The sequence below is a fragment of the Tyto alba genome, unplaced genomic scaffold, assembly GCF_018691265.1.
Source record: "Tyto alba isolate M040663 unplaced genomic scaffold, T.alba_DEE_v4.0 Super-Scaffold_10, whole genome shotgun sequence".
Taxonomy (NCBI): domain Eukaryota; kingdom Metazoa; phylum Chordata; class Aves; order Strigiformes; family Tytonidae; genus Tyto; species Tyto alba.
In genome coordinates this window covers 8,977,100-8,991,970 of record NW_024881262.1, presented here as the reverse complement: position 1 = coordinate 8,991,970, position 14,871 = coordinate 8,977,100, and the positions used below count along the sequence as shown (strand labels likewise).

General features: G+C 42.1%; 1 protein-coding gene across 5 annotated transcripts in view; it reads right to left on the bottom strand.

Moving 5' to 3' along the window:
• Window positions 1-1,728: 1,728 nt before the first annotated feature.
• Window positions 1,729-14,871, bottom strand: part of LOC104363958 (calcium-activated potassium channel subunit beta-2) — a 154,192-nt gene continuing 141,049 nt past the window's right edge. For all 5 annotated transcript variants that reach the window (XM_033006435.2, XM_033006437.2, XM_033006438.2 and 2 more), the window contains exons 3-5: window positions 12,948-13,118; window positions 10,273-10,468; window positions 1,729-3,885 (exon numbers count right to left, since the gene is read on the bottom strand). In XM_033006435.2, the coding sequence (XP_032862326.1) occupies window positions 3,601-3,885; window positions 10,273-10,468; window positions 12,948-13,118 (652 nt within the window). In that variant the 3' untranslated portion in view covers window positions 1,729-3,600. The remainder of the gene's footprint in view (window positions 3,886-10,272; window positions 10,469-12,947; window positions 13,119-14,871) is intronic.

The window sequence follows — 14,871 nt, the reverse complement described above, 5'->3', positions numbered from 1 at the left end:
CATTTAGTAAGTCTGCTGCAAGGTGCCAAGTTTCAGAGTATTGCAGCAGAGATGTTCACACTTCAGTTTCAGATTTAGATGTTCCAGAATAGAAATAAGACATGACATAAATAATTTAATTAATAAAATAACTATTAAAAGGCCATGTGAATTTGGCACCTGGAATACTTACACATGCTTTAAATCCCACAAGGGTGCCTCTTGTAGGTTCATAATGCCTGTGAATATTGTGCTGCCATTTTCATATTGCACCTTTCCATTCAGGGATTTTGCAGCACTGGTTGTTCCCTGGTGTCCTGAATGCTGAGCTGGGACATGAAGAGGTGAAATATTTGTGCTGCAGAGAGTTAGGACCAGTCTCAGAAACAAGGTAGATTTGCCTGATCACTGAATTTCACTATGTATTTCTCATTCATTTGAACTGGCTCCAGGAACATCAGTTCTTTTTCCAGGGGATAAACATGATATTAAAGTGGAGGTGGAGAAAGAAAAAGCACAGGCTGTCATCCCCACTGAAAAACAGCCTCTCTTTGGGGCAGCAGGAGTTGTCAAAAATCACGTTTGCCATGTTAATGATTCAGTAGGAGGTTAACAGTGCCAGTGATCAGATGGATAATTCAGTTTAAAATTATTGTTTTACCTCACTCCATCCAATTACTCAAGTTGTTTTGCTATCCCACAGATCTCTCCGTTAATGTCAACAAAATGATTATAGACTGCAACAGCTTCAAGATGTTTCACCCACAGGAACGCTGGTGAAATGTTTACGGCACAATGTGTTGAAAGCAGCATTTGATGTGTAAATGTCAGGAACAATCAGCTTTCCTGTCACCAGAATGAACACGCACAAATACAGGTGCTGAAAATGTCACATGCACAACCAAAGAGCTACTTTATCACAGGCCACGTAAATCATCATGTAAACAGCCAACATCAGTGTCGGTAACGGTGTGAAAAAGCCACCACAGCTCTTTGCTGGTGATGCTGTGCACCATTTCTGATTTGTGAATCCCGATCGGCAGCGCGGTCCTTCCTTTAGCATCGGTGACTGAACTGATGGCAGGGAGATGGACAAAGGACGATGGCCACAATGAACACAGACCAAACCTCGCTGCTTGAGGGGAAATCAAATTCATAAAGGATGAAGATGCACCCTGGGAGACACTGGGGCTATCTAGAAATGGGTCATGATGCCTCCTTGGCAGTGTGGCTCTCGGGGCCTCACCTGGATAGCTCCCTTCTCGGCAAAACCTGCGGAATAAAGTTTTGTAACAATGATGAACATCTGCAGCCCGGAGCCCCTTGTACCGTGGGCACCAGACAATGAGTCCCCGTGTGTTCCGAAACTACCGCCAGTCCCGTGCCTGTGCAGCAGAGCAGGGGGGCACTGCGGGAGCAGGGCTGGGGTCCCCCATCTCCGTCCCCCCATCCATGCTGGCACCGGGGGCGAGTCGCGCTTTCTGCTAGCAGACGGGTGGTCGAATAAAGCTTGCTGTCAGTCTGCCAAAGACTTTGCAACTCCAGTTCCGCTGATGCTGAGGGTGCCCAGATCCACGGATGATGGTTTCTGTGAATTCCACAGATTGATCAAAAGCACGTTTTTGCAAATAAAGCTTTATGAATTCCCCGTTGCATCAGCACTCCTCATATTTTGGTAGTAGAAGCTACAAAGAAAAGTCTGATGAAACAAGCCGGATCTGAAGGCAGAAGATATTGAAATCTGGAAGATTTAATTTAATATTTTTATTATATATTTTTGGAGCCCTGATTATACCCCCACCCTCCAGGAATTTATTTACCTAAGTAAAATTATACTACTGATTACAAGATTGCAGGTTCATTTTCACTGCTGAGAACTCATTTTTTTTACAGCTCACGTTACACTTGCATGACTTGTAAAGTTTTGAAATTTTTAATGCTACATTGCTGAAAGGTACTTATATATAGATGAACTAAGCAGAATACTTGCTTTGCAGTCTTTTTGAGGGGAAAAAAAGTTAGTTTCTTGGTTTGAATGGGCCTGTAAATGGTTTCTTTGAGCTACTGGATAGTGAGTTCACAGGGTGCTCACAGGAGCTGCCTTGCATTTGTCCTTCAGGCTGAGTGCAAAGTGAGAAACTGTGAGAGGTGTCTTTTAAACATAACATAAGAAGGAATGCTTTCTACAGGGGAATAAAAAGAAATGATACAGAAATCGTGACTGTAGTGTGCATGAAATTATACTGGCAAGGTCCCCATGGTAAATATTTGACAGATAGGACATCTTAGTCAGAATCTCAGTTTTTCCTATAAATCGTTGCACCTGGACCTTTTAAATCATAATTCACATCATCCAGCACTGCATACTGAGTTAAGGTCAGGAGAGATTTCTAGATGTATTATGATGATTATCTAACCATTCAGTTAATAGAGACATAGAATTGGATGAGGTTTTTGTCAATTCCAATGTCACAGCAACAGAGACCTTTGACTGAAACAACATCATGAATATTGGATAAGATCCTACAGTGCTGCTCTTCCATGTTATGATATTATTCAAGGATGAAGGTTATAAATACATGAATGTATACTGTTCACTTTCCAGTTGGTAAAAACAAAGAAAAAAATCCCCATAATCAAGTTCCAATACACAACTAGATATAATATATCTTTTTCTTTATATATATATCTGTATATATATCAAGTAAAAAAATCTAAAATAGTTGGAAGTAAAAAATGAAAAAATAGCTGATTGTGTTATTTTTTCCTTTACAGTGATATGGTAGCAAATACAAGACAAATGAATAATAATCCTTTATATAAGGTGTTCTGGTCCCATCTTCATCAATAGGGCTCTAACTAGAATAGAAAATGGAACAAGGTGAGTTTTGTTTTTTGGCTGCGGCTTTTGCAAGTGACAAAGATGATGTTGATAAGACAGAGGAAATTATAGCACTAAATAAAATAAAAATCCAGAGTATTTTCCAAGAGACCTTAAATACCATAGGGTAAAATTTACTTCTGAACTGAGGGAGCAAACACAATGCATCACCAAGTCCTACTTAGTCTGAAAATACTGTATGCTTATCCTAACCTCAAAATATGTCCCTTTTGTGCCATCTTACTGTAAAAAACCCCTATCAATGTTTTGATTTCCCACCCCACCCGCCCCACCTTGCAACCAATAATAAAAAAGTAAAACCACAAATCCATTAAATGGACTGAGCCAGATGTTAGACCTCAGTGATGCACAAGTGGTTGGCTACCCTTTGTCCAGTGGCGAATTTTCCCCAGAATCCTTTACATTGGAAATGTCAATTGACTAAGCTTGGCAAATAGTCACACGGAGCCCTATTTTGGCCATAGAAAAGAAAGAAGTACTAGTCTCAGCATAAAACAAGATCATATAGACAGTCAACACAAAACAGTATTTTTTTTCAGTTGTCTGCATAATAATAACATCATGTTTGCATATAGAACAGCTTTTGCATTATTGCTCTACTTATAAGAATATAGTAAGGAACTTATAACAGACTTGCACATTACAAACTTAAGGTTCTTTGGTGAAGAATGAGAAAACAGTATTTTCACTGTAATTAAATCTCAGAGAAGTGTTCATTTTTATCTGTTGATCCTTTGGATTCTCTCACAGAGGAGGGAAAGGTATTGAGTCAGCTTTACCATCGCGACGATGGCAACCCCGCCGATCATCATGCAGGTGGGCCAGAAGAGGGAGTGGAACAGAACATTGGAGCTGTACAGTTTGGTTAATATCACGTTCTTCTGAATGCCTTCGGGGTCATAGAAGCAGGAGAAGCGTTGGTACTTTCTGAAATTTTCCATCACGACGTTCACCACTGACATGGATTCCTCATAATTCTTGCTGCACTTGGGTATGTATGAACACTGGGAAGAAATTAGAGGGAGAAAAATGCATCTCCAAACCAGATACCATGTCTGTTTTCAGGTGGCAAGCAGGAAAATCTCAAGATGATTATGCTTTTCATGATAAGATTGGAATATTATTAAGCTAATAATAAATTTATCACAGACAAAACTCAATATTTTGCACATCTACAAAATTTCCTATTGGAGAACCTCCAAGTGCTGTACAAACATTAATGCTTTAATCTGCGCAGCAGCCTCGTGAGATAGGTGAATATATTATTATTGCTAATTTACACATGCAAAAATGGAACTGATGAAGTACCTCTTCATCTTAAGTGGCACGCATATGCTTGCAGTTAGATGGGTAATTGACTCTCTGTAAATACAAATCTGGTAGTTCAGATCTCACTTGGATCGGATCAAAGTGATTGTAGTGGGCACAGGAGTTCACCCACACAGGGGAAGGCTGAACAGAGACCTTTATACAAATTTTCCCTTGGAGGTAATGCCTCAATCAGGGACAAACAGTCTAGGAGAAAACACGGTTTTCTCAGTGACCACCCAGAAGACTTTCATTCAACCTATAGCTGAAGATCAGTCTGGCTACCAGGCTGGCTCTTAGTCTTGTTTTTGCTCTTGACCCCATCCTAAGTCCAACAGTTCCTTCTCTATGAAGATGATGCTTGAATTTCAGTCTCAGTCACAAAGAAAAGAAGATATGGGGGTGACTCTATCTAACACAGTTTCAACCTAGCATTCCCAAAGAATACTAAAGGCAAGTTAATTAAAAAACTAGCTTATGGAGTCCGTGCATTGAAGTTATTCCATGGAACATGCAGGAATGTGTCCCTGGGCTGTGTTGATCATTCCCTGCATAGAGTTAGTGTGGGCTGGTGAGGTGGTGGGCAGACACAAGGATTAAGGCCACATCTGGATTTTGACCTAGAGCAGAAACACCTGAATTTGCTGTTTCTGCTGCTGGTCTGGAAGAGAATTGATGGGAGCAGCCCAGGGCCCCTCACTCTCTCTTCTAGACATTTATGCCTCTCCACACCTGAAGATTTTCTACACCTGCAAAAAATTTTGATTAAATTCCCCTACGTAATGATGAAGTGCTTCAGGAGGGGTGGAAATCTGCTGCTTAACTGAATGTGCATGGGGGTACCTAGCAGGTCACTGCTGCCTCACAGTTATGGGGTGATCATGGGTCCCCACTTTGCTCTCTGCCTGAGATGCTGAACCTGCTTGTCCTGGGTAAGCATATAAAGTAGCTCCAGACAATTTAATGAGAGAAAGGGAGTTTTGCAAAGGTAAAAAAGATGCTTTGGATAGAATAATGTGAGCCATGGCTTTTGATTAATATTGTTTTAATGTATGTACTTTATAGATGTTCCTCCGTTCTTTTTCATGACTATGTTGTGACTTTTTTGTAATGTACTGTGACAAATCTGTAGTCTTAATAATGATCAAAGGATTAACCTCATAACAGGATTTGATTGATTCATTGGCAAGTTTATTAGCACAGAATATGATTTGAAGCACAGCAGAAAGATTGTCTGGTGTTAGCAGACTGGAGAATTAAGGGTAGAGCATGGCAGCACTGCCATTATGAATATTTCATAGAGCTCTAGAAATTAGAGATGGAAAATATCAGAGCAGTAATATCTCATCCATCTTCCTGATGGTGCGGGTCTGCTCCCTCCAGGATATTCTCTTGCACTCTGCCCAGCTTTGTCTTAAATGTCTAAAGCCACAAGCCCTCTTCTAGTGCCTGTGACACTTTAATAGATCATAATCTAATAAGTAGGGGAAATTTCTCAGTGAAACGTACCTCATTTTCTTTTACTAAATTATGTGCTATCACTGTCATAACAGAGTATTTCTAACTCAGGCTTTTTTTTTATTTTGGTTGTTGTTTTTTTTGGTTTTTTTTTCCTTGCAACTTTGGTGCTATACATTTTTGTTTCTTGAAGTCCCATGAAGTATCCTGGAGGAGGAGATTAAATGAGGACTTTAGCTGCTCTTGATAAAGTCCAACACTCCCCCCTTGACAGAAAACAGCAGGCATATAAAAGCCCAAATGATGACAGATTTCTGGACTCAAAGTCTGCGGAAATGTCCCAAGAGTGCAGCAGGAGAAGGTCTGACTTCCTGAAAGTCTGAGTATTTTTCAAGCATTTTCAAAGGAGACTTGATGTTGAAGTAGAACTTGAGCTGTTGCTTCCTACACCTGATGGCACAGAGCCACCAGCTGTGTTGGGATGGTTGGGCTGCCCATAACAGGAGGGAGCGGGAAGCTGTAATACACAGTTGTGTGAAGGAGCTTGATTTACTCTGCCTCTCAGCCAGGATCCTTGTCCTGAAACTATCTGTCTGTCCAGGTTATGGCAACCCATGTGCTCTCCAAGAGATGTTCCAAGTGCTATCTGCCTTGTTCCAGTTCTCCCAAGCTCCTGGAGGCATTCTGGCCTCAACTTTGAGGAGTTCCTCAGCACATGGACTCTGTGCATTAAATTGTGGTTGCAGGCTGCTCCTGGCCTCCTTCCACTCCTTGGCTTCCCCGGCAAGATCCCAGGGATAGCACTGGTCTGGCTCTGCTGTGCTGGTGTCTGCCGTGTTGCATAGGCCATTGGTGAACAAGTAGGTACACACAGATAATGGGATGTTTTGATGTTTTCTTTGGTTTGATCTTCATTCAGTTTTCTCTAGTGCCTAGCAGGGAATTTTATATCCACAATTGTTATGCTATACCTGTGAATGTAGACTACTAAATCTATGCTGTTTTATTACACCCCTGCATTGTCAAACACTTGGAAATCTGCGAATCTGAAAGTAAACAATGTCTGGCTTTCTACCTCAAGTGGGGATTCTGCGATACAATGTGAGAAAAGTGGTTGTTGTGTTACTTGCAATTTGATCACAAGAAGGACATACTACACAGTTACAAAGAAAACTTACTATTACATTTCCAGCTCTACTTTCTTAATTTAAAGGATTGGATAGGTAGCCTGTATGAACTACCTCCGGACACGTCCTGTCCAGTGCCCTGCTCAGTGCAGTGTTGACTCGTCCAGCCGAGTTATGAGTATCTCTATGGATGGAGATAACACAACATCTCCAGGCAAGCTGGGGGCAATTTCATTTAAATCAATGTTGTTACACTGAAAAAGCTGGGCAGTGAAGTACATGACTCTCATCGTGTGTTTGTGTCCATTCTAAGCATGGAAACTTTGACAAGATCTTTGTGAGAAAGTGGTCAGGATGTCAATTTACATCTCTTTGGAAAGTGCAACAGGTTTGAACCAAGGGCTGAAGGAGGAGATTTGTGTCTATGTTGGCCTGATATTTATTCCTGCTGACTGAATTTTCCAGTCCCAGCCCAGAAATGGGTCTGCTGTGTAACACAGCCAAACATCACAACTCCTCTCTGGCACCAGGCAAACTCCTGCCTGGGTTATAAATACCCAAACCTTCAGCGGGAAATCACCATGAGATCCCTCATCATTTCTGAGTCTCAGGCAGTTATAGCTGGCATAACGACGATTCTTGTGATTAAATTCTGCTTGTTATCTCACTTATGGAGCATGGGTATAAATCAGCAGTGGCTCTGATGACACGAAAAGAATCAAAATGATATAGTATGAGGTGGAAATGGGGCCTCTAGAATTGCTTTAACTATCGCAGCCTTTTCTCAGGGTGACAGCCTGGCTCTGTGGTTTGGGCATGAGGGGACACTGGCCGATTTACCTCTCGCATAGGCTGTTACAGCCTCTGACAGCTGAGAAAGGAAAGTGTAACTGTGAAAGCATTTAAGCCGCTGTGCTTGTAGTATTGACAAGGGGCTGGGCTTGTCCTAAAGGCTAGAGATGAAGTACGCAAAGCGAGAGCAATGAAAAGCCATGAAAAATCTTGTGTGTTTTCCTGGGAAAGACTCGAGCAGCTTGACTGGTATCCACTTACTTCCCACTGATTCCCACCAGAGACTGGCAGCAGCACGTTGTAGATCTCAATATAAATTGCACCTACTCCTTACTGCACCTTGTGAGCTGACAGCTAGGTTAGACAGCAAGTCTCCCAGATTAATCATTATTTAAAATCAAAGTGCATTTTGCTCCATCCGTGCTAGCTGCCAGGGAGAGGAGAAAGATGGGATCCAGATGATGCTCTGCATGTGCGGCGGTGCTCAGTGAGGCAGAGAGGTTGGCAGGGGGATGCTGACCTTTTGAATGTCACTGGTGGTGGCCTTGGAGGGTAAGCACCGTGTTCTGCAACATCCCCAGTAATGTCAGGGCTCAGTGAGCCAGGGATGGCTTTTTTTTTGTTTGTTTATTTGGCAAGGAGAAAGATGGGAAACAGACCTGAGTAGGTGGATGGAGAGAGACAGACAGCACTTGGCTGGAGCATCACAAAACCTGCCGTGCTCAGGGCTGCTGGTCCCGCTGCACAGAGCCGTGCTCCAGCCGGGGAGCGCCTGCCCAGGGAACTGCGATGGGCTGTGCTGATCTGAGCTTGGAGTCTCTGCTGATCTCGGCCAGGCACAAGAAGCCAGGTATTTTATAGACATTGCAAACTTCCATTCAAAACGGTGTTTGGATTCAGGTCACATAGCCAGCAGCATTGTCAGGAAAACCTAGGAGTCCTCCTGAGAGCAAAGCTTAACCTGTAAAACAACCTTGGGCTTGAGAAGTATTAACTGTGCCTACATTAAATTAAGAGGAGGCGGCATCTGGGAGAATTTCTAAGTCCATTTCAGTAAGCAAAAATCATCAGTAACAGAATGTGGAGATTTGTGCTGAATCTCTTGATTTATTTGAATCCAGTGGAGCACAGAGCCCAATCTGATCTGTTTTAATCACATTGTGGCATAAGCATCACTGGATTTTGCTTCTGTCCCAGCAGACAGTGGGGTCTGTCCTGCCACAGGCTTCACACACAGCGAGTGCCTCCTTTCTGCACTGACGCCAAACTGGAGGGGGAGATGGAGGCACTCTTCTCTATTTCACACTTCAGATCTAGAGGACTTTGTCTCTCAGCCACAGGAGCTAATTATCCAGCACGATAACTGGCCCGGTGCAACCATGCCATGCTTTGACTAATTTTAATATCACTTCATCTTAATATGCAGAAGTAATTTGGTCTGCTGAACTGCTGCCATAAATAGAAACACAATAGGTTATGTTGTCAGCAGCCTGAACAGGGGCTCTGCTGTTACAGGCTGTGCTTTGCCAAGCGCCCATAGTTTGGGGTTCAGTGACCTTGGATAACTAAGTAGTTAATGCAAATCTGGCACTTGTAAGTCTAATGACTTAGCTGTGTCCCGGCTCACTGCAGCTTGCAGTCTTAGGTACCCAGGTGCTGTAGATATGAAGAAAGGGAGGTAGGGAGAGGGACATTTCTTAGTCTGATCCTGCCTTGTTACGTGGAAGGAACAAACAGCCACCTGCAAAGAGGCAGTTGCTTGCCTGGGTGTGATGCACAGCACTGTGTCAGCTGCACAGCTGTGACTGCGGGCATGGGGAGTTGTCTTCTGTGTATCCACTGTGTTCATTATAGCCTCCAGACAGGAGCTGTCTCCATCCCACCTGGATGGAGTTACGCTGGATTTTGTACTTGTTGAAACAAAGAGACAAATTCTTCTGCAGATTTGTTAAAAATAATTTTTTTGGTTCAATATTTGTAATGAGAGAAGTTGTGCAAGAAAGATGGGCTGACTCCTTAGCTTATACATGCCCAAAAGCCAGGCCTTTTATTTTTATGCTGCTGCTTTTATCTTGACAGTCACTGCTTATCAAATTTTCAGCATCCTTACACCATCTACAGGGGTAAGTGCTGTGCCTTGACCCCAGCAGCACAGCTGACCTCAGCAGAGATGCTCAGGGCACAAAGTTTGTCACCAGAGATTGAGACGGAGACACGTCTGTTGTTAGACACGGGGCTCTCATCTCTCCCCATTGCCTTGCCTGGCCCCTCAGTAATAAGGCCATTTTTATTCTCACTGCCACGGATGCTCCGTGCACATCACTAGGGATGTTTGCTATCATGCAGAGTCAAACCCACGTAGGAGGTGACTTGTCCACAGCTCCACGAGAATATTAATGTGACAAGTGCTCGGTGTTAGCTTGAGCCTGTAAAGTACTTGCAAAGACAAGGGAGGCTCCAGCCTCCAGTCGACACCACCCCATGTGGGATGAGCTGCGGGTCCCTACCTGGGATGGAGAGGGAAAACTGCCCCCTCCAGTGATGTGAGCTCAGTTTGTGCTCTGATTTCTGATTTCTCTGCTCCATATTTACCGGTGAAGCAGGAGCTGGAAGCCTTATATAGCTTTTAAAGCGAGGAATGGGTATAACAAGGTGAGCAGCCCTCCAGAAACCCATTTAGGAAGAGATTTTATTCTGTGCTCTTACCTCAGAATTAATTTTCATTGTTTCTTCAGTGTGATAGAGCAGAAGCTTCTGGCCAGAAGAGGTGAGATTAACGTACACCTGGAGGCAGGGGTACTGAGAGATTTTCCAGCAGTCTGGACCGCAGCTAAATGAGCAGTTGAAGGTTTCTGTGATGGATGCATTGAGAAGTGAGCACTGAGCCTCTTCTGTCCAGACACTAAGTAGGAAAAAAAAAGAGATGTTAGAGCATAGTGAGAATGGGCAATAAGCACTAAATGCAGCTCAGACTTTCCATCAGGGATATATCAGGGGCATCTTGTAGGAGATGGTACATGTTGCAGGGCTTTAAGCAAATACTAGGCTTTCTCACATCACATGTCACAGGCAGTGTATGATTCTGTAGTACTCAAAGTTTGTGCTTTGGGCACAAAAATACCTGATTCATTAGTGTCTATGTATAAATGAAAAGGCAACTGGAATTTTTAGTCTGGAGAAAGTATATTTGAAACCAAAGGGACTCAGCAGAGATATCAGAGAAGAAAACAGCTACCTGCCCTGGGGAGAACACAATGCACACAGTGCTGCATGATGGGACACCCTGGCCCAAGACTTGGTGGTTACCACCAAGTCCAGTTCATTTTAAAGTTAAGGCTGGGAGGACAACTTTGAATTACCAGGGTACATATATTCATGTTCATGATGACACAGCAACACACAAGTGATACCGCAGGCAGCTTTAGCCATGGAAAAACTTTTTCTATTGGCAGCTTGCTTGGTTTTCCATAAGTCAGTGGTTGTAATCATTCTGGAGGATTTCAGCTTTCACCAGAGGCTCAAGCTGGAATGATGGACCCCAGGTGTGCACTGTTAATGTTTGTCTGGGTTTCTTGCATGTATTTAAAAATCTATGGCTGTATTTTCCTTAGAGGTGAGAGCAGTGGGGAGGGTACACTGAGGGCTCTGTGAAAAGATGGGGGAAGGTTTCACTTCAGGGCTCAGCCCCTCGGCTGGCATCCAACACGGCTGTCCTGCCCCTCACCATGAAGGGGCTGAGGGTCTGCTTGCCCCTTGCCAAACCTACAAAAGGCTTTACACAGTAAGTGATATCAAAGATTTCTGACTAATTCTCTTGGTATTTTATTTTGGCAGTAATTCTGCTTCTATATTCTGTTTTACATTTACAGTAAATTAAGCCATGATTTCTGAGGGGAAATCAAGTTAAAAGATTTTTTTTTTTTCCCCTCCCAGGCATTATTTTGTTGGAGGGGTATTGCTGTCTGTAAAGGAGAATAACCCCTAAGAAGATAGGGCTTTGCGAAGAGAAGTGACAGCAAAGACTCCTGGGTTGTCGTCTTCTCCTCACTTTTACCTTTTGACTGCTGTTTTATTCATGCATGGGGGTAACACAGTAACACCTACCTACAACAGACTTGTGAAGATGGAATATTTGATACTTTGTAGGTGCTTTGATACCTTCTGGCAATTTTTCACATAGTTTATAGTATAAATCATCTCTTTCCACAGGAGCAATTTTGACCGTAGCAGCCTCTGCAATTGACCCTGATATTGCTGAAAGGTCGGGGAGAGCAATTTGGAAAAGCAAATGCTCTTGGATACTTAACAGATCTTGATCTCTGTTTTCAAAATCTAAATTTTACCTTGATTTAGAAAGGGACAAATACCTTTATCGCACAAATAAGATGCTGCAAATAAGCACAGTTCGTCTTCAGGCATCACTACTTTTTTATCGTTGCGGGGTCAAGAAGGAATGTTTTCCTGCAGGTGCACCAATATAATAGAGGATGTTCATACCAGTTAACTGTAGGCACTTACTGTACATGCCTGAAGAGGAAGCCTGTGGTGGATAAGCCAAAACGTGCCAGGTAGTCGCCGCTGCCTCAGGGTGGTTTTGGGCATGACAGACTAATATTTTAATGCCCAGTTACACATTTTTCATTCTCCTAACTCCACTGATCAGAGCAGAAAAAACACTGCTGACAGTCTTATTACAGTCTGGGCTGGATTTTAAATAGGATTGGTGCTTGAAAACTGATTTCAAAGCTGCTAATGAATCACAGGCCAAACTTTCTGCTCCATGGCAGAGAAGGAAGCCAAAGAAGGCCTCAGAAAAATTCAGTGCAGTGCAGTAATGATGAAAGATGATCTTTCACTTTCAGCAAATTACTATATTTCAGGAGGATTTCACTTGTTAAAATGAAAATAATAACCTACATGGAAAACTACATGCTACAGAGCAGCTTGGTTTCTTTCCCAAATTAATTTTCCATTCTTCATTTGAAAGTGAGTTGTTTCTAGAGGCTGCTAAATATTTTTCGCTATTTTCTCCTGAGTTTGGGCTTTGCAGCAACAGCCGCTGAGAGGCTTATAGGGTTCAGCAGGCTGTTGACTAGCTGATATGGATATTATACTGGTGTTAAACTGTGGCAAGTCTAAAGCCTGCGGATCAAGATTTTGTCAAACAGGGATCTAATTCTCCCCTCACTTATCCCACTATTACTCAATTTGATTTCACTGTAGTTATGCCTAATTTATACTGGGGTAAGGAAGTGCAGAATCAGGCCTATGTTGACCAAAGGAAAAATTATAAAACTTTAATAAAAGAAGTCAGAAGAATAAGCCACATGAAGTCAGCTGGAGCAGAGCGTGTGAGATCAGGGTAACCATCATGAAATTACCTTTGCATGTAAGACCGCAGCAGGGTGATTCCCAGGAGAAAGTACATCATGATAGAGCACACCATCATGGCCAGCCCGAGGAGTATGGCCCGATCTTCTCCAGCTTTTAGGGCTGTGACTGTTTTCCTTTTGTCCAGTAGATCATGATCCCTGATTTTTTGGTAAATATTTCTGAGGTTGAAAATAATACGTTCTTATGTAAAATTCGTATTTAATCAATGAATCCTCTACAGGGTGGATAGTTCCACCTCCATACCCGTCTCGTGGGAGAGAAAGGCTTAAGGGTCCTCAGGTGTCCTTTTTCATCGGATTGACTCTGACCTGGTGGAAATTTATTCATCTCCAAAATAAATTACAGCCATTTCTGAAAAAGTAAAAACCTCTTATAGCAAATATAAAGATTAGACACTTGTGCCAGCTCAGTAAATCCTTCTTTGTTACAGTTTCATTGGCTTACTTGAATTATCCTGTAGGTGAATTTGACCTGTCGATGCCATTTTAGGCCACTAGAAGATGTTTAGGTATATGAGGTGTCTTTTCTTCAGTTGTATATGGTAATAGGTCTTATGTTACTATATGTAGAAAATAGCCTGAAGAAAGCCGTCACTAAAATTATCTGAAAGGGCCACATTCTTTTTTTATTCCCTACAGGCTAGTGGTTTGGGTAATTTTCCGCCCTGAGTGTGACTCAAAGCACATGAAAGAGTATGGGGATTTTGCAATTGATTTCTGTGGGTTTTCTCATTGGGAGCTTGTTTACTTTATTTATATGAAAGCTTTCTGCAAGCCCAGTTACTCATTACAGTGAAAAAGTGAAAACCCTCACAGAAAATTATCCACCAGAGCTATTTGTTCTGGGATTAAAAAAAAAAAAAAAAAGATACAACAAACCATTCCCCCTTCAGCAGAGAGTCCTTTGCATTTTCTAACCATAAGTCCTTCTTTCATCTCTGAGCCTTTGATGATTCAATGGGTCATGAGGACACAGTGGTGAAGAAGGAAATATTTGAGTACATTTCAAACACACTCAAACTTTGTGGGTTTAAAATGTACTTACAGACCTGAGGCTGGTCAAAATATCCTGTTTTCTGTTACTGTTCTTTTGAATCATCCAGGCAGCACCCGAAGCACGTGAACCACACACCTCTGAGCCCTGGCACCACCATAACATGGACATAGTTGTACATGCGGAAGAAGTTCCTCTTCTACTGTCTGCAAAATGGCAGGTGAGCAACATCAACATCACTTTGGGCTCTAGCAAATCCACCACTCATTTAAGCTGAAACCACCATGTTTCACTCAACCTTGGATAAAAGTGCTGTGTCAGACCAACCATATAACTTATAGTCATTAATAGGGACAAAAAAATAGAGTTAAGACAGATGTAAAATCATAAATAAACATAGTAGAAACAAGAAAATAGGTTTAATCATAAACTCTCCAAAACTGGAATTGAATTTGTATTTAAATGATGAGTCATAGTCAGGAAAAGCACATAGGGTATGGGGTTTTTTAGCAAAAATCTTGCTTAGATGGTACTGCAGTTAAAAGTTTCCCATACCTAAGACCCCTTGAGGTTTCTTCATCGAAGTATAATTTACATCTTTAGTTGTCCATAGTTTCTCTTCAAAACCATCCTTTAAATCTTGTCAATGTTTTCCTAGTTGGAATTGAAATGGTAATTCAGCCTGTCAAAATTTTCTCTGATGTTGGGGAGAAAAAAATATATTGTGAACTGGCAGATGCAATTGCCTTCAAAGAAGTAATGTAGAGTAATAATCTAATGTTACTTTTCTATTATTATTTATCAAACTGTATTTAACTCTGAGAGCTGCTATTAGGGTTTGCATTGCTCCCAAATGGAAGTAGGCAGGAAGGCAGAGATTGTCATGCAGTTCCAGCACATTAACTGATCACACAGCAT